This window comes from Sminthopsis crassicaudata, chromosome 4 (genome assembly GCF_048593235.1).
Source record: "Sminthopsis crassicaudata isolate SCR6 chromosome 4, ASM4859323v1, whole genome shotgun sequence".
NCBI classification, from domain to species: Eukaryota; Metazoa; Chordata; class Mammalia; order Dasyuromorphia; family Dasyuridae; genus Sminthopsis; species Sminthopsis crassicaudata.
Window position 1 is genome coordinate 366,278,992 of NC_133620.1, and position 24,603 is coordinate 366,303,594.

At 32.0% G+C, this 24,603-nt stretch overlaps 1 protein-coding gene across 3 annotated transcripts in view; it reads right to left on the reverse strand.

Moving 5' to 3' along the window:
* The window catches only part of TRIM37 (tripartite motif containing 37), a 92,256-nt gene that overhangs the window by 20,552 nt on the left and 47,101 nt on the right, over positions 1-24,603 (reverse strand). For all 3 annotated transcript variants that reach the window (XM_074261950.1, XM_074261949.1, XM_074261948.1), the window contains exons 13-18: positions 22,682-22,861; positions 19,405-19,519; positions 18,513-18,731; positions 14,028-14,164; positions 6,232-6,320; positions 1,068-1,265 (exon numbers count right to left, since the gene is read on the reverse strand). In XM_074261950.1, the coding sequence (XP_074118051.1) occupies positions 1,068-1,265; positions 6,232-6,320; positions 14,028-14,164; positions 18,513-18,731; positions 19,405-19,519; positions 22,682-22,861 (938 nt within the window). The remainder of the gene's footprint in view (positions 1-1,067; positions 1,266-6,231; positions 6,321-14,027; positions 14,165-18,512; positions 18,732-19,404; positions 19,520-22,681; positions 22,862-24,603) is intronic.

The window sequence follows — 24,603 nt, forward strand, 5'->3', positions numbered from 1 at the left end:
AGAGCACCCAAATCAGTAATAATGCAACAAATTTTTATGTCAAGTGTCTATTGTGTGTAGAAGAACCTTGTCCTGGGGTTTTAAAGATTAAATGAGGCATGGACACTGAGAGGGCATTACAATCAAGTAAAGAAGGACAGAGTAAACAAAGAGTCATTATATAAAAAAACTAAAGAAAACGTACAATGAAGAAGTAGAAAAAGGACCAAATTGCTATGTGAAATTAAAGGAAGTGAACAAAGAAATTGAGGAAGGGGAAGGGAGAGAGAGGACATGATCCAAAATCATTAAGAAAAAATTAAGTTTGTTCTGAATAAATTTTAGAAACAATTAAATTTTAGAAAAATTCCTATGTAAAATGGTGAAAATATTTTTTTAAACTGGTGTTTAAAAGTGATCTATACTGAAAATTTGGCTACCTAGACTGATTTATACTTTCCCCATCCCCCCAAGAGTCTAGGTAACTGGAATTTTATTGAAATTCATTCCATTAAAGTTAATTATATGAAGCAGTATTTCCTTGATTTTCAGAATAAAATAACCTTTATGAATAATGCCGTATTATTTAAAGGCATAATAATTTTAAGGAAATATCTTCATAAGCACAAAAGAGCCCTTTAGCATATCTCTCTTTCTAGTTATCACTTGGTAAAACATTTATATACAACTCAACTGGATGGACCTAATAAGTTTCTTCTAGGTCTACAAACTTCTGAAAATTCTTGTAAAACATACATGACTTGTTAAAACAATAGCTCAGAATTTGTACAATATTGTATATATTATTGATTTGGTTATCTCAGAGGCACAGCATATAAATCTTACTAACAAACAATTTAATATACTTAACATAATACTTACTTTGATATGCAAAGATAGTTAGAGGAGACCTCTGAAAGCTTAGTTGTAATAATATAAAAAGTTACTAAAATCTCTCTCCATATTAATATTTAAAAGAACAGGATCAAAGTCAGTCACACAGAGATCTTCTCTACTACCAATTAAAGTAAAATTTAATTATGTTAAAGATTATGAAAAGGTTTTGGTTTGTTGTTGCTGTTTTTTACCTGTGGACTGTAGCAATGAAGCAGGTGGACGAGGCTGCAAGCCCCATAAATTTTCCATACTGCTCCCGTCATTAAGATCCAACAAGTGTATTAAAATTAAGGGATCAATATCTAATAAACTGCTACTAGCTGCAGACCCTGTATTTCCAGCTCGCCTTGAAGCTCTGCGGCTTGCACTTGCATAACCATGGCTACTGCCTGCAAGAGAAAAAAAAAAAAAAAAAAAAAAAAAAAAGGTAGGAAATTTGTATTTCTAATTTGTTTATTTTTTAAAAATAAAAGCAAAAATGTTTATATTCTAGTGACTGTATGCCCAATTTCACTTCACTGCAAGTTAGAGATTGGCAGAGATCAGCTCAAGGCTTACACTCCCATAATGTTCAAGGTCAGTAATTGCCAAGAGTTTAGGAAACTGAACAATGAGAATGGATACTACCACTGCTTCTATACATAAAGGCAAAATATATAAAATATACATGAGCCACAAAAATGTTGTTTTCTGCCTCCAATTTTAAAATATTATGAGTATTTGGTCTCAAAGGCAACATAAATTAGGATAACAAAATGTCACTACTCATTGAAAATTATTTAAAAATAAAACAACACTATAACCCAAACTTAGAAGGCAAGTCTCACTCAAACTATTCATGGATCTTCTTCCTAATGGTCAGTATTATTCCACTATATTTCTCTTGACTCCCCATACTTATAATACCACCAAAATGTATCCTTCCTTAAAGTTAAGTTTTGTCAATTTTGGGGAGCCCAGGGCTTTTAAATTAATCAGGCCAGTGTATAATGATAACATTAATGAAACATCTCCATCTTTAAAAGACCCTTCAAGGACAAAAATTTTAGATACTCTGATGGCAGACTAATAGCGGGGGTATTTGTAATAAGCAAAGGGAAAGGGGTCTCATGGTGCCTCTTAAATCAGGCGATATAATGGTGCCTTGGTGTAGCATAAGAGGAAATGGATCTGGATGAAGAAAACATAGGTGTGATTTCTAGGGTATTTAGCTGGTATGCTTGATTGAGCACCAGGTCTGGAGTCAGGAAGTTCAAATGCAACCACTGACTAGTTGTATAATCTTGGGCAAATTGGGCACTGTTCATCTCAGTTTTCTGATCTATTATATGAAGATGATAACAGCACCTACCTTCCAGGTTTGGTTGTTTGAGGGATCAAATGATATCATATTTGTAAAGTGCTTAGCATAGTGCCTAGCTCATGGGAAGCACTAACAAATGTTAGCTGATATTATTATTGTTATTATCATCCTAGATCTGCCCACTTACCAAAATTATGACCTTGATCAAGTTAAATCAACTTATCTGAACCTATTTGATCATCTTAAAAGTTACTAGGTGATCTCAAAGATCTCTTCCAAATCTAAGATTCTGTATGCTATTTTATGATTATATATCACATTTCATACCTTGTCTGAATCTTTGAATTTAGGTAATCAAACTATTATTTTAATGTTATAAATAAGGAAATTGAGACTTACCTAAGACACCTGGAGAAATTTTACAGAGAGCAATAAGTGACAACTATAGAATATTTTATACATATTCTTACCAGAAAAACAGTTGAGATCTACCACCTGATAACTCATTATTTAAAATAAAATTTAAAAAAAAAAATTAAGAGGTTTTCTAAAACACCTAGCAAAAGGAAAGGGAAAAAAAAATTTTTTCCCCTAACAACTAATCCTATGAATCTTATTTTTATTTTTAATTTGAGGTTATATTTAAAAGAATTATGCTAAAGCAAAAGAATGTTGTATATACAGTAAATAGCACTCTAATATGATGACCAATTATAAATTAATTAACCACAAATCAAAGTAATCCTAAGGACTCATAATAAAAAATGCTATCCACCTCCACAGAAAGAATTGAAGAAGTCTGAATATAGAATGAAGCATAGTATTTTTCACTTTATTGTTTTTTATTGTTGTTTTGAGGTGTTTTTTTTGACAAATTATTAAACTTTTATTCCTTAATTTTTACATATATTTGATGCAGATATTAAACTGATTATCATTTTGGAATGAGGGAAGACAATATAAACTCAAAAGATAAAAAAAAAATGTTAAAAATTGTTTTTACATGTAACTGGGAAAAATACTAAAAAATAATTATACTATACCTCAGATCCAAATGAATGTTACATAGGAAGATATTTATGAGTAATTCATATGAAAGGAAGTCACGAATTATTTTTTCAAAGTAATTCTTCTTTAATAAAACATGCAACTAATATTTATGAAATATTACAAAATAATTGTGAAATTCACGATAAATTATATAGCATGTTGATCTTTATAAAGACAAAATGCCAACTAAAAAGTTCATCCTATTAAAAAATGTAGGCCATGTTTAACCTATATTGGATTACTTGCTGTCTAGGGGAAGAGGGAAATGGGGGTTTGGGGGTAATATGGAACATAAGGTTATGCAAGGATGAATGTTGAAAACTTTGCAAGTTTTTTTAAAAAATAAAAAGCTATTATAAATTTTTTTCAAAACACAGGCAACATGGTATTATGTAAAAAGGCTTGTTCTAATACCAATTGTGCCACTTGCTATAAGCTGTGCTAACCCTGGGCAAGTTACATAATTTCTGAATCACAATTTCGTTATCTATAAAACTGAAGGGTAAGGGAGAAAGGGAAGAAGAGGAGAATTTTACATTCAAATCATTTTATAATCTATATTGTATGGTACGGGAGGAAAATTCCCTCTACTAATTAGAGAGGTGACTCATCTTGATTTCATCTCAGAGATATATGTGGACTATTAAGAGACAGTGACTTGCCTGAGGTCACATTGTTAGTTTGTATGAGAACAAGAAATGCACATGGGTCTTTTTGATTCCATGTGTGGCTCTTTAACCACTATAACCATGTCTTACTTTTTCCTTTCCTAACTGGGTAGTGCTTTATTGCTTATTAATCAATAACAAAATAATCCATAAAGGCATATATAGTAAGATCATTCCTCCTATTTTTAAAAGGAAAAATGTGAATTTTCACTTTTCTGTAAAATATGAATTATCAGTACAATCAGAAATACTAAGAGAAATGACTTATCCAGTACTAGAAAGAGATCCAGAATTCTTTTTCTTAATTCTGCTCACTAATCAAGCAACAAGGTATAATAATTATAAAGTACTTACTACGTATTAGGCTTTATGCCAGAGATTATTAAAAATCAAAGAAAGAAAGAATTTCTCTCTCAAAGAACCTCCTATTCAAATCAGGGCTGGGGAGAGGGGGGAGGAGGAAAGGAGGAGAACAACAACTACACATAGTTTAAAGAGAATAAATAAAGGATAGTTCTATTTAACACGATTCTCAGGGAGAGAGGATGCTGCCAGAATGAGGAAAGACTCCATATGGAGGTATTTGAACACTTGTTTAAAAAAAAAAAAAAAAAAAAAAAAAAAAAAAAGAGTGCCTAAGAAGAAGAGGTCAGGAGGGACAGAATTCCAAACATGGAGACAGGAAACAAATTAAAAAACAAAGATTTCCTTTGTAAGGAACAAAGACAAGGCCAGTCTGGCTAGAATATATCAAAAAGGAAGAACAAAAATATACAATATAGCCAAAAAGTAGGATGGAACCCAATTTTTTTAATAATTTTTTAAAGCTAAAAAGCTTTTATTTTATCTTATAGGCAACAAAGAGTCACAGAGTGAAAAAATGAGTAAAACCTTAAAAGCCATATGGAAGATGGACTGGAGCAGAAAGAGACAAGACCTAGAAATCAATCAGTAGGACCTGAACTAATCTGGTGATTCTGTGAGTACAATAAGGAAGATGGTTTGAGAATAACAGTTATTCCCAGAGTTCTTGGGTTCAGGGTCCTAAAATATCTACATTAAAATCTAAAAAAAAGGTCACCTCACTGTATCCTGTTCCTTTCTTTCAGGGTACTTTAATGTTTCAAAGGCATATGTAGAGAGGCTAAACTTACCAAGAAGAGTAACCGCATTATCAAAGACTGGGGGAAAGGTAATAAGGGAATGATGTCAAGGGTTTTAAGATGAAAACATGGGAAAAGAAAAAAGAGGGAGTCCTTCATAAATTATCTCAATTTTCTAAATGAGATGAAATCTTTAGTTGTCAGATTAGGGTAAAGGGGAGGTTTAGAAATTTATCTAGCTATAAAGCAAAGATTTTTTTTTAATCTTTGTGTATGGTAATTATCATCAGTGTTCTACTAAAAAGAAAAACAAGATTCTTGAAAAATATATATTTACAAATGATAAAATATGACAATACAATGACTAACATACTAAAGAATTTATATGAATGATCTTTTCATTTGTCATTTGTAAGCACACAGATTGTGTTCTACTTGCCAAAAACTTAAAAGATTGCTTGTAATGACAATCTATATCTTTTTATTCAATCCTCCAATTCATGGATTTTATCCACCTCAATTAAGCTATTATTTAATAGTTGTGGAAATAAGTGTGAAAAATGTGCAAATGTGTTGAGGGCAACATCAATAAAATGAAAACATAGAAATGAATTTTTACTCCCTTTTAGCTAAGACTTTTTACTTATCTAATTATATAGATCCAAAAATAAAAATAAAATAGCCACTAAAAAAGGTTAATATATTCCTTCTCAGGGAGTGTGTTGTTTAGTAGAGAAAGATGGACCAGAAATCAAGAGAATTGAGTTCTGGTCCCAATTCTTCTAATCTAATAAAGGGCAAGTCAAACCTCTCTAACATCAGTTTCCTCTTCTATAAATTTAAAGAAATAGATCTACTCTAGATCCAATTTTAAAATATTCCATGTGTCTATGATTCCACAACTTTATTTATTTATTTATTTATTTTTTTGATGAGGCAATTGGGGTTAAGTGACTTGCCCAGGGTCACACAGCTAGGAAGTATTACGTCTTTAGTTGGATTTGAAGTCGGGTCCTCCTGACTTCAGGGCCAGGACCTCTCTGTGCCATCAAGCTGCCCCTACAACTCTCTTTCTATAAAAAGAATGTAGAAATAAGACATAAATAAAATAAGACTAAAATTTTATAGTTACCAAAATACCATGAAAGAAATGAAAACACAGTGCCAAAATAAGATCAAATCCTATCAAAGAGATTTTTAAAATAGCTTATTTGGCTTGACACTTCTGTACCTGAAGCTCCAGCAGCAGTTGTATCTTCCATGAGTTCTCCCTCTTCTAATTCCATGTTATTACTATATTCTACATCATTCTCCCCAGACCTAAGAAATAAGATTAATTAGCACCATATAATCATTAATATACCACCAGAATAAACTATTGAGACATACTCCATTTAACAAGTTTAATCAGAATCACAAAATATGAGTTAGAAGGAATCTTAGAGCTCATCTAGTCCAGTGGTTCCCATTCAATGGTTTGAGAACCTCTTGAGGGTTTCACAATGATAATCCTAGGAATTCAAGCTAAAAATTCTTTAATGGAATCTTCAACCATAAACAATTATGAGCAGGATATAACAAATAACATATTAAGTTACTCTGGGGCTCACAATATATTTGTTATTGTTGAAAACCCCAGGGTTTGTAGAACAAAGACCATTGAGAACTACTGATCTTGTCTAACCCCTTATTTTCTAATGAAAAAATGGAGACCTAAAGAGGAAAAGTAATGAGTTAGTGGAAGAACTGCTTTGTGAATTCAGGCTTTCTGTACAGGGCTGTATACCATACCATAGATGCTTCTTTCACTCCCCACACCCCAGTAAAGCAGTTAAATGAAATGGCATTACTGAAGGCAGGTTATAACAATGTTATAAATTGATAACTAGTTGAATAATTATTAGTGTTGCTGTGATACAATGGCCATATAGAGTATGCCTGTACAAATGAAGATTTCCATAGTTCTTTGCAAACATAAAAATGAATATGAAATTATCAAAAATGTACATTCCATTCTAAAACAAATAATTTTATAAATCAAGATGGGCTGGCTTTGTTATTTTAAACTGAATTTTAAGATATTTAGATTTACAAAGATTAGGTACAAGTACATTTATTATACATTTCTAAATATTATAATTCTAAGTAAAATGCTGAAATAATTTATAATTGAAGATAATTTTGTTTTGTTGGACCTACAATTTCATTGAGAATGGGGTGGAGAAGGGAGAAAAGAAATTCCTAAAGTGAAAACTCTCTCCACTGATATGATTTAACAACCTCCCCAATAACTGACAACATAGGTGTCATATAAGAATTAATTTCTCCATAGGCAAAGAACTAACATAAAGTAGAACCCAAAATGGCTGAATAAATTGTGGTATGTGATAATGATGGAATACTACTGTTCTATAAGAAATGATGAGCAGGATGAGCTTAGAAAAACTTGGAAAGTCCTCCATAAGCTCATGAAAAGTGAAATGTATTATGTACAAAGTAATAGCAATGCTGCAGAATGATCTGCTACAAATGACTTTGCTTTTCTCACCACTACAATGATCCAAGACTACTCTGAAGGACTTATGATGAAAAATGGATTACCAGAAACAGAACTGATTATATCTGAACAAATTGAAGCATACTTTTAAAAAAACTTTTTCCTTGAATTTTTTTGGGGGGAGGGGAGGTAGGGTGAGGGTTATGTTTTTTTTCCCCCAAAAAAATATTACATTTATGGAAATGTTTTGCAAAACTTCACATATGCCTTTTCAATGGGGATGTGGGGTAGGGAAGAAGGAAGGGAATCTGGAACTCAACTTTTTTTTTTATTAATTTTATAATTATAAGAATTTTTTTGACAGTACATATGCATGAGTAATTTTTTTAATAACATTATCCCTTGTATTCATTTTTCCAATTTTTCCCTCCTTCCCTCTACTCCCTCCCCTAGATGACAGGCAATCCCATACATACATTTTACATGTGTTATAGTATAACCTAGATACTATATATGTGTGTAAATCCAATTTTCTTGTTGCACGTTAAGAATTGGATTCCGAAGGTATAAGTAACCTGGACAGAAAGACAGTGATGCTAACAGTTTACATTCAATTCTCAGTGGAACTCAATTAAAAAAAAAAAAAAAGGAAAAGAAAAAAAAAAAAAAATGTAGAACCCAAGACTTCCTCACTCCAAAGCTAGTTCTAGTATCCCAAAATAAGAGGGGACAGCAAAACTCTAGAAAGACTGAAATAAATTGAAATACAAGTGAAAACATTTAGCAAAAAAAATTTAAATACAATAAAACATGATATTGGTTTGTTGTTTTCCAAATCAATATACTGATGACAGAGATCCATTTCTATATGAAATTGATACCACTACATATATACAAAATCATGCTGACTTTATTTAAACAAAACAGTGCAAGTATTTTTCTGAAGAACACACTACATTAAGTGAAATTAAATTAATTACAGATGATGCTGAAGTTAGGAGTAGCTATGTTTTACAAATTTCTATGTAAGCTCTTCCTATAGAAGTAATATTATAAATGGTGGCAAAGTTCACAAATATCATATTTGACTTATTACATAACTGAAGTTTAATTCTATAAAAAAATCCAAGCTATGTATTTGGAGCATAAGCCAGCTACAGATGGTTTAAAATAAATTATTCAAATTCTAAGATCTCTAAGAAAAAAAGAAAAAAGAGTTCCAAAAAAATTTTTAAAATTAAAAAATTAAAAAAAAAAGAAAGTTCCATTCTGCCTTCAAAAATCTTTCAATATGACCAAGCCATTTTCACCTTACAATTTACAATATTCTAAAACAAAAAGCAGAATTCCACAGTAAGATAAACAATAGCAACAAAATTCAGATTATCAGCCTAATTCATCAGTTAAAACAAAAATTTCTGGCAAACCATGAAGAATAATTTCCTTAAAATCACTCAATCCTTCTTTTAACTACTTCCTCTAAGGATTCTTTCACCTAAGATTCTGTCTGGCCTCTTCTCTATAGTATCTTATTTGGTGATTGTATCAAATTCCATGCATTTCATAACCATCTCTATGCTGATGATTTTCAAATCTACCTATCCAGTTCCAATCTCTCTGTTGACATCTAGTCTCTCACATCTCCAAATGCCTTTCAAATACTTCAAATTGGAAGTCCGGTAGACACCTTAAATTCAACAAGTTCAAAACTTAAATATCTTTCCTCTTCTTCTTTCCTCCTATCTTTGCTCTTAAATAAATGTCAATTATTATCCTCCTAGTCCTACAGGCTCCCAATATAGGATTATTATCCAGGACTCTTCATTATCTCTCAATATCCAAGGAGGGAAGGGGAGATAATTTCAAAAGGTACTAGTTGAGGAAGAGGCTGAAGGATTAAGAAAGGCCTCTTACAGTAAGTCTTCCTGAGGGGCCAGGATGCAAACATGAGGAAGCAGATGATTTTAAGCTTAGGACATAGTCAGTGAAAAATAGAAGAGTAGCACTGAGTTATAGAGTGAGAATGTCATATGTGGAGAACATCAAGACGACAATTCAGAAGGTCAGGAGGAAAAGTCTCTGGCACCAGAGTGGCAGTGACAGTCAAGCAGTGCCAAGGAAGCTCTGGGTCCTGGTTGCAAAGCCAACAAACAAAGCAGGAGCAGCCTACGGATCTCTGAATCAGCAGCAGCACTGGTGGTTTACAGACCTCTCAGTCCAGAGACACTAAAGAGGACTTGGAAGGTTAAGAGAGCATACAGGGAGAGGGGGTGAGCAGGAGTGGCAACTTCCAGAGCCTGAGCTCACAAAAGGTCTCTTTACTAACATTGAGGAAGGAACTCTGATGCTTTAATATATGAGCTCTCATATCCACAGTGGAGTAGGGACACTCCTAACAGCTGCAAGAGAGAAAAGTGTTTATGGTCAGGTCCCTAGAAGGATCTCTACCAACAGCTAAAAGCTTGGGACAGGTCACTCTTCACCCTGGAAACAGATTCCTACTTTAATAAACAGTTAAGAGCCAAGTAAATAGCCTAACAAGGAGACAACAGAAAATGATTCTGACCATAGAAAGTTACTATGGTAACAAAGAACATCAAAAACACATTGAGTAGAAGATGGCTCCAAGAAAAATAAGACTATGGTAGAATTGAAAAAGGATTTTGAAAATCAAGTAGGAGAGGTAGCGAAAAAATTAAGAAGAGAATTGAAAGAGGTGCAAAAGGAAACGCAAAAAGCTAATGAGAAGAATGCTTTAAAAAGCAAAATTGGCCAATCAGGAAAAGAGGCACAAAAAGCTCAGAGAAAAATAATTCCTAAAAAATTAGAATTGAGCAAATGGAAGCTAATGACTATGAGAAATCAAGAAACAATAAAGCAAAACCCAAAAAATGAAAAAAATAGAAAAAAGTGAACTCTCTCATTGGAAAAACAACTAACTTGGAAAATAGATCCAGGAAAAATAATGTTAAAATTATTTGTCTACATGAAAGTCATGATCAAAAAAAGAAAAAAAAGAAAAAAGCCTCTATAGCATCTATAGCATCAGGTAATTATCAGGAAAAAACTGCCCTGATATTCTAGAACCAGAAGGTAAAATAGAAATGGAAAGAATCCACTTATTACCTCCTAAAAGAGATCTCAAAATGAAAACTCCCAGGAATACTATAGCTAACATTTAAATCAAGGAGAAAATATTCCAGCATCCAGAAAGAAACAATTCAAATATAGTGCAGCCTACATTTTGATAAAAAATATCATAGACAGTGAAATAATATAAAAAATTTTCAAATGGTATAGCATCCAAATTCTTAAAAGAAAAATTGAGTTACAGGAAGAAACAGAAAGTAAAATTATATTAATTAGGAATCCTTACTACCCTCTCTCAGAATTAGATAAATCTAACCCCCAAAAAATAAACAAGATTTTTTTTTTTTAAAGTTTGATTTTTAAAAGACATCTGGAGAAAACTGAATGGGAACAGAAAGGAATATGCTGTTTTTTTAGTGGAACAAGGCACCTATACAAAAAGTGACAATGTAATCATATGGAGAAATGTTAGATGCATCTTTTTCAGATTATAATGTAATAAAAATTACTTTTAATGAATGGCTATAGGAACAGATTAATCAAATCCTAATGAATGTGTCAAAGAACAAATCATAAAAGCAATCAATAATTTCATTAAAGTAAATAACAACAATGAAACAATATGCCAAAATTCAAGGGATGCAACCAAGAAAGTAGATCAATAAACTGGTTATGTACTTAAGAAAAAACTAGAAAAATAAATTAAAAATCTCTAATTCAATATCAAATTGTATATTCTAAAAAATCAAAGGAGAGATTAATAAAACTGAAAGAAAACCATTGAACCAATAAATAAAACTAGGAGCTTGTTTAAAAAAAAAAAAAAAACCAGAATAAATAAATCATTAGTTAATTTGATTTTTTTTAAAAAAAGAAATTTACAAAAAAAAAAATTACCAGTATTAAAAATGAAAAGAGTAAATTCACCACCAATAAAGAAAAATTAAAACAAGTATTAGGAGCTATTTTGCCCAAATATGCCAATAAATCTAATAACCTAAGTAAAATTATTTTACAAAAATACAGAAGAAATGGAATCACCAAGGACAGATTGATTCACAACTAGAAATGCAGGGCTAATTCAGTATTAAGAAAACTATTTAACATAAACGACATACCAATGACAAAAATAACAAAAATTACATGCGTTATCTCATTAGATACAGATAAAGCTTGACAAAATACAATATACTTTCCTATTAAAAATAATAGAAAGTACAGGGAAATAAATTTTCCTAAAATGCTAAGTAGTATCTATCTAAAACCATCAGCAAATGACAAGGTAGACTGATAAGCTAGAAATTTTCTCAATAAGATCAGAGTTTTATAAAGCAAGGGTGCCCATTGTCACCACCACTACTCAATACAGTACTAGAAATAATAACTATAACAATAACAGAAGAAAAAGAAATTAAAATAATTAGAATAAACAATAAGGAAATAAAACTATTACTCTTTGCAGATGACATGATGGTATATTTAGATTCCTACAGAACCAACTAAGAATCTAGTTGAAATAATTAGCAACTTTAGCAAAATTGCAGGTCAGAAAATAAATCCATGAATCACCAGTATTTTGATAAGTACCCTAAAAGTCCAGCAGGAAGAGATAAAAACAGAAATTCCACTAAAAATATAAAATATAAATATAAAATACTTGAGAATCTATCTGCAAAACAAATCCAGGAACTAAATGAATACAATTACAAAACAATTTTCACACAAATAAAGTCAGAGCTAAAAAATTAGAAAAATATTGATTGTGTAGAGATAGACTGAGCCAATATAATAGAAATTAACAATTCTACCTAAATTAATTTACTGACTCACTGCCATACCAATAAAACTATCAAAAATTTTTTATACAGCCAGAATAAATAGTAACAAAATTCATTTAGAAGAATAAAAGGTCAAGAATATCAAATCAATCAATAGGAGGAAAAAAGGAGGCCTAGCCGTACCAGGTTTCAAACTGTTTACAAAGTGGTAAATCATCTAGTACTGGCTAAAATATAGATTGATGGATCAGTGGAACACATTAGAGACACAATACACAGTAGTAAATGACCATCATAATGTGTTTGATAAAGGCAAAGAAAAGATCCAAGCTTTTGGGACAAGAACTCACCATCTGAGAAAAACTAGGTAAACTAGAAAGCAGTAGACTAACATTCACAACAGTACACTGGGATAAAATAAAAATGTAAAATAAGCAAATTGGAATAGTTTACCTGTCAGATCTATGGAGAAGGGAAGAATTTATGATCAAGCAAGAGAGAAAGCATTAAAAGACTGTAAAATGGATGATTCTCATTAAAGTTTTAGTAATTTAGTAACACAAACAAAAACAATATAGTCAAGAACTGAAGGAAAGCAGAAAACTGGGATGGAGAGATGGGAAAGATGGGGGTAGGAAGGGGACTCTTACAGGAAAGTTGAAAAAGGCTTCAAACCGGGGGCAGTTAGGTGGCACAGTGGATAGAGCACCAGCCCTGAATTCAGGAGGACCCAAGTTCAAATCTGGTCTCAGACACTTAACACTTCCTAGCTGTGTGACCCTGGGCAAGTCACTTAACCCCAGCCTCAGAAAGAAAAAAAAAAAGAAAAGAAAAAGGTTTCAAATCCTGAAAAAAGGAATGACATTATTAAATCTGTACTTCAGAAAGGTTATTTTGAACAAAAAACTGTGGTTTGATGTATGGGAAAAGAGGAATTACTGGAAGAAAAGAAACCAGATTAGAAGGCTAATAACAATTCAGATAAAAAGGAGGGTACAAACTCGGGTGGTGACCATGAGTAGAGAAAAAGTAATCGATATAAAGAATATGTTGTAAAAGCAGAGTTAACAGTATCATGAAAGGTACCAAATGATGCCGATCTAACCACTGTCATTTCACAATAGTATCACTAGTATATGCTAACAAAACCCCACCAAAATACACAACCTTACTTCAGTCCAAGACAAAAGTTGGATACTAATGATTGAAAATAGTGGTATTAAATCCTGCTTGTGTGTGTGTGTGTGTGTGTGTGTGTGTGTGTGTGTGTGTGTGTGTGTGTGTATGTAAATATCATTCCTAATAACTTAACTCCATCTCTATAACATTACTCTGCCTTATGTCGTTTTAAAAAAAAATTAATAGTACTGAGTAATACATACTTTTTTACAATACTTATTTCAATTCTAAACTTGAAATACTAAACCTGGCACTTCTGTTTAGCTAAAATGATTCTTCTTTTGGATGTAATTTGGTTCCAATCAAAGGTATACTGAGTAGTTTAGCTCTATTTAAATTCAGTATGACTTCACATGTATAACAGGTACCATCCATATTGCTTGCTGTTTCAATGGGCAAAAGGACCACAGAGAGGGAGAGAAAATTTGGAGTTCAAAATTTGGAAATGAACATTAAAATATAAGAAAAATTTAAGTTACTTACATAGTTTCTTCATCAATATCATTTTCTTCAGTATTACTAGTTGCTGTTGAACTGGCAGAAGAACTGCTACCATCTAAATGGTTTACTTCATCTTCTCCAACAAGATCTATATCCAAATCTCCATCTGAAAGCTCATGCTGTCAAAAATCAAAAGAAAAAAAAAAAAATCAAACAAAATAAAGAGATTTACATGCACACACTTGCACGACTTAGAAAGTAAAGACTTCTATTACTTAATGCAAAACCTTTCAGGAACAATACAAATAATACCCATCCATAGTTATGAAATGATTTTACCTTTTTCTGAACTTTTGATAACAATTATCGCCTATAATATTTGGCAATTCAATCGTACTACTTTGTGACAGTTTTATTATGGACTTGGACTATTAAAGTATGTTCTTATAAGAGGTGTGTGGAACAATGGATAGAGCAATAAAGATAAAGTCCAAACACTTGTTTCCTCCTCTGGAAAATGGGAAGGGTTGGATTTTTATCCCTAAAGCTGTGATCCTATAGCTTATCTTTTCCTATGTTTATATTTCATTTCAACTAGACTGAAGAGCAGAGACCACATCCCATCCTTCTTTGTCTTCTCCACAGGAGAATTCTCAGGAATTCAATGAATATATGATTTTATTAGTCCTCCAAAACCACATCAAGATTTTACCATTTCCTACGGTATGGGTGCTCTCTTAACCAAAATAGAACACAGACTCTCTACAATTTAGAAGAATTATTGCTAAGAACTACTGAAAACAATCAGCATCTTGTGGCCAAACTTCCCAAATTTAGCTAGGTTGTTCTTCATATGACCAACTACCACTGGTCCTATTTCTAGAAGATTCTCCTTTTTCTTCCAGGGTCTAAGTTCAGCTGGCATAGTCTTTAAAAACAAAGAGTCATATTGACTAAGAAATGGCTAAACAAACTATGTAGACAACTGTAATGGAAGTGTTGCCATAACGTAAAAAATAAAGAATTTGGAGATGCAAAGGAAGTCATATATGAACTGAAGCTCACTATGTGCCAGATATTGAGCTAAGCTTTGGGGATAAAAAGGCAAAAAACAGGGAACTCACATTCCAATGGGAGAATCAACATTCAAATAACATGAGACAGAGAGAGAGAGAGACAGAGAGAGAGACAGAAAGAGAGACAGAGAAAGTGTGTGTTTAAGTTGGGAATAATCTCAAATAGAAAAAAAAACAAAAACAAAACAAAAAAAAAAAAAAAAAAAAAAAAAAAAAAACAACTAATTTTTATGGGAAGAGAAAAGCTTCCTGTAGAAGATTTTAACTGAGACTTGGAAGAAGCCAGGAAAGTCATGAAATAAGGTGAGAAGAAGAGCATTCCAGGGATGAAGGACAGGCAATGAAAATGCACAGAAAATCATGAAATGAAGTGATTTGTGAAAAGAACAGCACAGAAACTAGTGTTATTAGATTGAAGAGTGCATTGAGAGGAATAAAGTGCAAGAATACTGGACTGTAAGAAGAGGTTGTCTTTTAAAAGCCATATAGGAGATTATTAACATGTTTTTAAAAGAATAAAATCAAATATAAGGATTATAAAAGAAACTAATTATATTTGAATAAAATTATCAAAATATTGAAAAAAACAAGATCATGGATCCTAGGTTAAGAACCCCTGCTAAATTGCTGGAGTTGGTGGATCATTCTTTTTTTTTTAATAATAGCTTTTTTTAAAAAATACATACAAAGATAGTTTTCAACATTCACCCTTGCAAAACCTTATGTTCCAAAATTTTCTCCCTCCCTTCTCTCCACTTTCCTTCCCTAGACAGCAAGTAATCCAATAGATGTTAAATATGCACAATTCTTCCATAGATATTTCCACATTTATCATACTGCACAAGACAAATCAAATCAAAAGGAAAAAAATGAGAAAACAAAAGGATGAAAATACTATATTGTGGTCCACATTCAATTTTGACAGTCCTCTTTCTTGGATGTAGATGTTTCTTTCCATCACAAGTCTATTGGACATGACCAGAATCATCTCATTGTTGAAAAGAGCCACGTCCATCAGAGTTAATGGTCAACCATTCTTGAAAGCAATTTGGAACTATCCCCAAAGGGTTATAAAACTGTGCATACCCTTTGATACAGCAGTGCCATTATTCATTTTGTATACCAAGGAAATCATAAAGGAGGGAAAAGAACACAAAATGTGCAAAATGTTTCTAACAGCTCTTTTTGTGGTAGCAAGAAATTGGAAAGTGAGTAGATACCCATCATTTGGGGAATGGCTGAATAAGGTGGGGTACATATGATGGTAATAAGGTTTAAAAGAAATCGAATATTACTCTTCTATAAGAAATGAACAAGCTGATTTTAGAAAGACCTGGAAAGATTTACATGAACTGATACTGAGTGAAACAAAGAAAACCAGGAATATATTATACATAACAGCAAGAATATGTGCTGATCAACTATGAATAACTTGGTTCTTCTCAGTGGTTCAGTGATCCAAGGCAATCCCAATAAATTTTGGACAGAATATGCTATCTGCATCTAAAAAGAAAAATATGAAGATTTACCTTCAATCAACACATGCTATGTTCACTTCTTTTTTCTGTATTTAATTCTCTATCATGGTTTTTCCCTTTTGTTCTGTTTTTTCTCTCCCAAAATAAATGTATATTTAAAAAGTTAATATAGGGCAGCTAGTTAGTGTAGTGGATAGAGCACCAGCCCTGAAGTCAGGAGGACCTAAGTTCAAATCTGGCTTCAGATACTTACTTCTTGGCTATGTTACCCTGGGCAAGTCACTTAATTCCAACTGCCTCAGAGCAAAAATAAATAAATAAATAGATTATTATCAGCTGTTGGCTAGTCTTTCTAAATTTAATGGTAATTAGCCTTATGAATTTAAATCAGTTTTATGTATAACACACACAAACAAACAGTTCTTTGCCTGGGCCAAATTTGAAGTATTTTCAGCTTGATAAAACCTAGGAAAATTTATGCTCCATTGAGATTGCCATCCAGTACCTAGAAATCAACTCAAAATCATAACAAAGCAAAGATTATACAAAGTAGCCTTTTGTGAAAGAATATAATTTTAAACCTCAATAAATTAAAAATACTTCCAAATGTGGCAAGTTTTTTTTAACACTTTAATTTCATGTTAATCATTTTCGTTGTTTATTTATCATGCTCTGCTAATTCTCTTGACAAATGCTAGAAATTGAAGATCAAGAAAACAATAAATACAATGATTATAACAACATAAATTGAGATTAAAATTAAATAAAGCTGAATAATTTAAAAGACTGACAAAAGAATCAGATGGTTTGACAAAAGATGTGAGAAAATGAAATTCTCTTCCTCTTTTGCAGAGATGGTAAACTATGGGCAAGTATCTGTCAGATTCAAATGGTATACTGATGGACGGATTTTTCTTCTCTCTTGCTTTTTTATTCTTCATTACAAGACATGATTTTAGTAGTAGAAAGTACATTTGATGATGGACAGAAATAACTACACCCAGAGAAGGAACACTGGGAAGTGAATGTAAAAAACCCCCATGAGTAAAAAATCCACCAATTCAGAATAGGATGTGCTCTGCCATTGAAAAATCTTAGAAAATGGCCTGGGACTCGAAACAATTAGTTACATGACTTGACCAAGGTCACCAAACCAGAATACAGGAAAAGAAAGACTTGAACAAATGTCTTCCTGCCTAAACCCACATCTAAAATTATTAGGACAATTTCTAAAACTACTTGAACAATGAAAAGAGTTATTCTGAACTGATACCATATATTTAATTCCAAAGTGCCTGGATTGCTTTGATTCAATTTCTGCCTCACATTATGGAGATCTTACAATTTAGTTTTGTGGAGGCAAAGGCAAGATTTTATGTAATTATGTCTTGATCTTCTCTGACTTTCAAGTCTCAGATCAAATACCACCTTCTAAAAGAAACTTTTTACAATTTTCCTTAATTCTAATGCCTTCATTCTGTTAATTATTTCCAATTTATCCTTATATATTTTGCTTATATATCTTTATCTGTTTCTTATCTTCTTTATTAGAGTAAGAGTAGGGAATCTTGTATTTCTTTGTATCCCAGTGTTTAGCACTATGTCTGGAGCACAATAGGAAAGAAAGAAAGAAGCATTTATCAGGCCCTACTATCTTTACAAGTATTATCTAATTTGACGTCACAACAGTATTGTTAGGAAAGTGCCATTATCTCCCATTTGGCAGAGGAAACTGAAGCAACCAGAGAAAAATTAAATGACTTGTCCAGGTTTACACAGCTAGTGTCTGAAGTTGCATTTTAATTTTAGTCTTCTTGACTCTAGAACCAGTGCTCTATCCACTGTGCCATCTAGAAACTTTCTTAGTAAGCATTTAAAATGTTTACTGACTTAATGATTGCTGAATGACAGAAAAAAAGTCATCATAACACTCATATCAAAAACAATATTGAAACAAGGGAATATTTTCCTACATTATAATCTTCATGTTGGATCTTTTCTTCATCCTCTTCATCCTCTTTGGCCTCTCTTACTGAAGTTGTGGCAGGCATACTCTCTAGAAGTAATTCACAGCTTGATCCTGCTTTCTTAGCTCTCATCTCCATATTATCACCATTTTGAGGGCTAAGGTGAGTGTCTGGTGGTGACATGCCTCTTGATTTTTGGAATCGGGAAAGTTCAATAGTAAGTCTCTTTAAAAAACAAAATTAACACATACAAAATATTAAATATAAGCTATGTTTAATTACATGGTGAATGAATTCCATTCTTCATTTATTGTGACTGAGCATAAACTATGCTATTTCCTTCTCTCATATACTGTATATCCCATAGCTAGTAAGAAAAGCAAGGAGTCTTGCAATGCAATAAAAGGAAGGAAATTCCTTCAGGATGAAAATTAGAATTGGAATGGAAAATTGACAGCATTTTACCATGTACATTTCCCTCTTGTGAATTCTGTCACATTCTTAGAAAGAAAAAGAAACTTTCCCTAATATTTCTTCTTTTCCCCAAAAAAAAAATCTATTTCTGTAATACAATACCCCTACTAATTTATGGAATATCCCCATCTTGGAAAGGCTTTACGGGTAATAATCCTATCTTTTCTGTCTCTTCATGCTCAGGAATAAATATTCTTTGTTTAAATATAGCTAAAGATCTTAGTCTTTGGAAAAGAAAGAGAAACCAGCTAAATTTCCAAGAAATGGAATAATCTGAGCAGAACTACAGACTCCAAGAACTATATGAATGAGAAAATAAGGTTCAAGTTTGCCTTAATTATCAATAGCAAATAGTAGCTAATTTACTAATTAATCTAAAAGTCCATCTGAAACACAGATGTAGAGATAGATGTTGTCTGCTTACCTCTTTAAGATTATTAATTTGTTGAATATAGCTAGTTTGGGCAGTTTCCAACTGAGTAATATACCAGTGTTGGTCCCGGCATTTTTGGAAGAAAGTGGGTGAACGAACTTGAAATCTTAAAAAAAGTAACACAAACAAAAATATATGTAAGTACATGCATATGTACAAAGACAGAAAGTGACTAAATTAAAAAACAATTCAAAGAATACAATTTTGTTACTAAAAATCAGACATTAAATTTATATTTAAATTCTAAGTTTTCCCCACCCCACTTTTCAAACGCTTTCTTTAACAAAGTAAAAGAGTCAGGAAATGATGAGACACTGAATGGTGGGTGTGGTATGAAGAGAAAGTATTGATAAAAATTATTCCCTAGCTAACGCAGGTGCTAGGGAATTTATTCTTGTAGAGTCTAGAAAGTAATTTGGAAAGTTACTGAATAAAAGTTACTAAATTGCTTTTAAAAAAAAAAAAATTATTCCCTAGGGCAGGCAGGAAGAAAACTGAGAACTGAGAACTGTTTAGCTCCGTGATTCCCAATCTATGGGAGGTAATTCAGTCAGAAATCCAAGTTATGTCTAGTCCCTGAAGCTAAATTTTCCCTTAAAAAGCAGTTTATGGCTCATGACCTGGCTACTGCCCTCCTTTGGTTTACTTTTGTCTCACTGTTAATCTCAGTCTAATGGTGTCTTTCCCCTTCCCCCTTCCCCATGCTACATGACATCTCGCCAACCGTCATATGTCCCAATAGCTAACTCTTTTAGGATGCTAAATCCCTTTCAGGATTTAGCCTGGCATCCAAGGACATTCCCCAACCTCATGGGATAGTTCCTTTCTATTGGGTAACTGAATTCCACTGAGGAATTTATCTTTATATGTTCTCCCACTTTTCATATTTACTATTCCTAGTGTCTATTGCATCTCTTATTTTGTCTGTAACTTCTTCCTCTAAATAAACAAAAAAAAAAAAAAAAAACCCAAAATATACCGATAGACAAATTCTAAATTTTTACAAATCAATCTAAATCCCCTAAAATCCTGTGTTGACTTATGGATTATTTTCTCTGACTTCATTTTTTAAGCTAGCTGTTTGAAACCTAAAAGATTTTTCCCTCCATTAAAACAAATAACAATTAACATTTATTAAATTCCTCCAATATGTAAAGTAATATCCTAGATCCTAGGAATATAAAGACAAAGTGAAATTATCTTTGGCTTCAAGAATTTTGGGGACAAGAATGGCAGATATATATACAAGCACATGAATGTAAAGTATATACAAGTAATTTCAAGTGAGAGAATGTTAATATAGCTTCCTGCAGAAGTAGTGTTTAAGCTCTGCTTAAGAAAAAAAAAATCTAGAATCTTATTAGGGATAGGTGTGGAAAAACTATACTAGTCATGGGAGTTAGATGCCTGTACCAAAAAAAAAAATGGAGGAATGAAGCAGCAGATGGAATACTTAGAAGGCAAAGCTAGCCCATAAAGCCCATTTACTCTACAATGTGGCTGAACAATATATTTCCAGAAATATAGCAAACCATATGGTACTGTAGAATCTAAGTAGGGAAAAATTTTCATCCTCTTTCCCAGGTGCTCGGCTATCCCTCTGCAAAATTTATATACTGGCTTTAACAACTTTCACTCCAAAGTCCCTAAGTAAACTCCTGCTTTAACTTGTACTATCCCACATAGTGCTCCTGTATCCAAAAATGAAAACTCTACCTTCTTTCTTTCTCTAAAATGAAAATTCCAATCCACTTATTCTCAGGTAGGTGTTGAAAAAAGAAAAATTAGGTGAACTATTTCACAATGGTTATAAATCACAGAAAATAGCAAAGACTCAAAAAATGTCTAAATGGTTAAAGTTCAAGCAGTACAACAAAATAAACATTTCAGGAAGCAAGGCTAGAGTTTTGCTAAGGGATCCCAATTAGCTAGACAAGGCCATTCTGAAATCTACATCCAAAGTCAATTACCACTTATCAGAGCCCGAAGGAACTTTTCAGATAGCAGAGTCCAATCAGCCTTGTTTTACTGGCAAGTCTTTCACAAAACATATAAGAAAAAGGCTGGAATTAGTTTAATTCAATGCTCTATCACTACAAACTACTTCTCTTTAACCTAGTGATATGAATGGCAGAAAGAAGAGGCTATTTTCAAATAATATTAGAAGAGGGAAAGATGACTTGCTCAGATTTCTATCCAGTTTTCTAAATATAATAATAGGGTTTTTACCACATCATCTTAAAATGATTTACAGTCAAATGATTATGGAATTAGATGCATGGGGATCAAATATTATTTATTAAATATTGGTAAAGATGAATAACAAAATTTAATATTGAATAGAGTTGGCATATGCCAAGAAAGTCAAATGACCATGACCATACACACTTCCTCCCTTCAGAACTTGATGAAAACAGTCCAGAGCAAAGAGTATTAGTAGTAGTCCTAAGAATAATAAAGCCTCCTACACTGCCAGCACAACTTTCAGCCCAGCTTTAAATAAAGAGGTGATCTAGCAACTACTTCTGCAGGTACTGAAGCCCCAACTTCCTCAGAAGCCAAAGGTCCTAAATACTAGAAAAGAAATTTCTTAACAAAACAAAATCCTTAGCACTATAAAATGGTTCAATAGCAGAAAGAAGGTTTTTATCAACAGAAATGATAATTAGATATATTAATTATATGTTTGCTGTTGCATCCTAATGAACATGGGGGCCTTCGGAATCCAATACGTGCAACAAAAAAATTGGATTTACACATATATTGTATCTAGTATATTGTTATACTGTAACACATGTAAAATGTATGGGATTGCCTGTCATCTAGAGGAGGGAGTAGAGGGAGGGAGGGGAAAATGTGGAAAAATGAATACAAGGGATAATGTTATAAAAAAATTACTCATGTATATATACTGTCAAAAAATATATAATTATAAAATTAATTAAAAAAAAAATAAAAACAAAACAAAACCAAAAAAAAAACCCCAAACACTTCCTGGCTGTGTGACCCTGGGCAAGTCACTTAATCCCAATTGCCTCAGGGAAAAAATATACATATATATTACATATATAAAAGCTCCTTAAGAACAAAAATAAATAAATAAATTGATGTTCAATTGATAAATTATAAAAAAAAGAAAATTTCTGAAAATTACTCTTAATGTAAATGTTTATTAGTGTTTATTTTTTACAGAACAATGTTCTCAAAATTCTACTTTAAAACAAAGGAAAAAAGTCACAGCACAAATTACCTTAAATTACCTTATTACCTTAAAATTACTGTATCATTCTGCCGGTTCAAATAGCCTTCATTTGCAAGTAAGTCTAAACGAAAAAATCTATTATAACCCCAGCATTCTCCAACTTCAAAATCAGAGGCAAATTCTCGAATGATATTCTTGGCAGGATCGTTTGAGGACTGATGAACCATCTCAACACGGTATTCATATCTAACATTGGAAAAAAGTCCATTAAGAAGTAGTTAAAGGACATGTATTGGTCTACCTGTCATCTGGAGGAGGAGGTAGAAGGAAGAGAAAAATTGGAACAAAAGGTTTTGCAATTGTCAATGCTGAAAAATTACCCATGCATATATCTTGTAAATATAAAGCTATAATAAAAAAAAGTAGTAGTTAAAGGATACTAACAGTTCTCTTAAAAAGGATTGCAAACTGATAACAACTAAGAGGATTACTCTAATTCATCAATAATAAGTGGTCAAAATTATATGTGCAAGTCAAAACAACTTTAAGATTTCACTTTCCACTCAAAAAATTTGCAGTGATAAAAGATAGAAAAAGACAATGTTGACAGAATAAAGAAAAGACATACAACATTACTGGTGGAACTATTTGTTAATTGGTCTAACCATTCAGGAAAGAATTTGGAATTCAACTAAATGGTTCATACTTTTTGAACCAGAGATTTATACCACTAAACATATACTCTAAGTAAAAAATGGAAAATGATCCTATGTACACTAAGATGTAATTAGCAGCACTTTAATGTTACAACAAAGAAATGGGAATAAAATCTAGGCTTAATGACTACAGAAGCTTTTAAACAATTTTGTCATAAGAATGTAATAGAATAAACATATGAACTGATTGCACAATGAGGGCAAGCTAAGAACAACAAGAAAAAAAACCCACATAAATACTGACTATAACAATATATCTGGAACAAACATAAACATGAAACTGAGTATTATAATGACCAAACTTGGTCACTGAATTAACATGACAAAATATTTTCTTCCCTATTCATATATTTGGAATACTACATCTACATATTGTTAACCAAGGTTGATGATTAGAATCAGTGCACTATTTTGTTCCTCTATACTTTCTTTTTAATTTTTAATTATTCAAATGGTACACTGGGTAAAGGGAGAAAGTTGGACAGAAGGAATATATTAAAAAATAAAGATGACATATAAACACATGCGACTAACCTATTAACTAAAAATGTTCTGGCATTTATTATCATAGCTCTTTAAGAAAATTTCAGTTCAACACTCAAAGCAAGAAATCTTCCTTTTTAAAAAAATAAGGTAAACTATCATTTGACAGTTAGCATTATTCAAATCACAGGAAGCTAATGCTATTTGATAAAAAAAAAAAAAAAAAAAAAAAGTTTCACAAAAAATGGGAAGCAGACTACTTTTGTCAGTAGTAAATTGCCTTTCAGTAAATCTTCAAATGAAAGCTAGACAACCATTTGGTTGGAAACATTATCAAGAAGATTTTCATTCAGGTTAAAATTTGAACTAGATGGTATCCAACTCTGAGAATAATATTGCATAGTGACTAGAGAAGCTCGGGTTAATTCTTGACAAAATGCCTTCTTTATAATTGCTGGATGGCAAATTAAAACCAGGCATCATCTCACACCTCACACATTGACTAAAATTACAAAAGGGGGAAATGAGAAATGTTGGGAGGAGATGTGGAAAAACTGGTCCACAAGCATACTGCTAGTGAAACTGTGAACCAATCTAACTATTTTAGAAAGCAAGTCTCATAACTTATGCAATAGATTCAGTCTTATAACTTATGCACAACATGATGATTTCACTCTTTTTGTTGTTTGCTTGCATTTTATTTTGCTTCTCTTTTTCTCTTGTGCAGCACTATAATTATATAAATATGTATGCATTTATTAGATTTAATATATATCTCTACCATGTTTA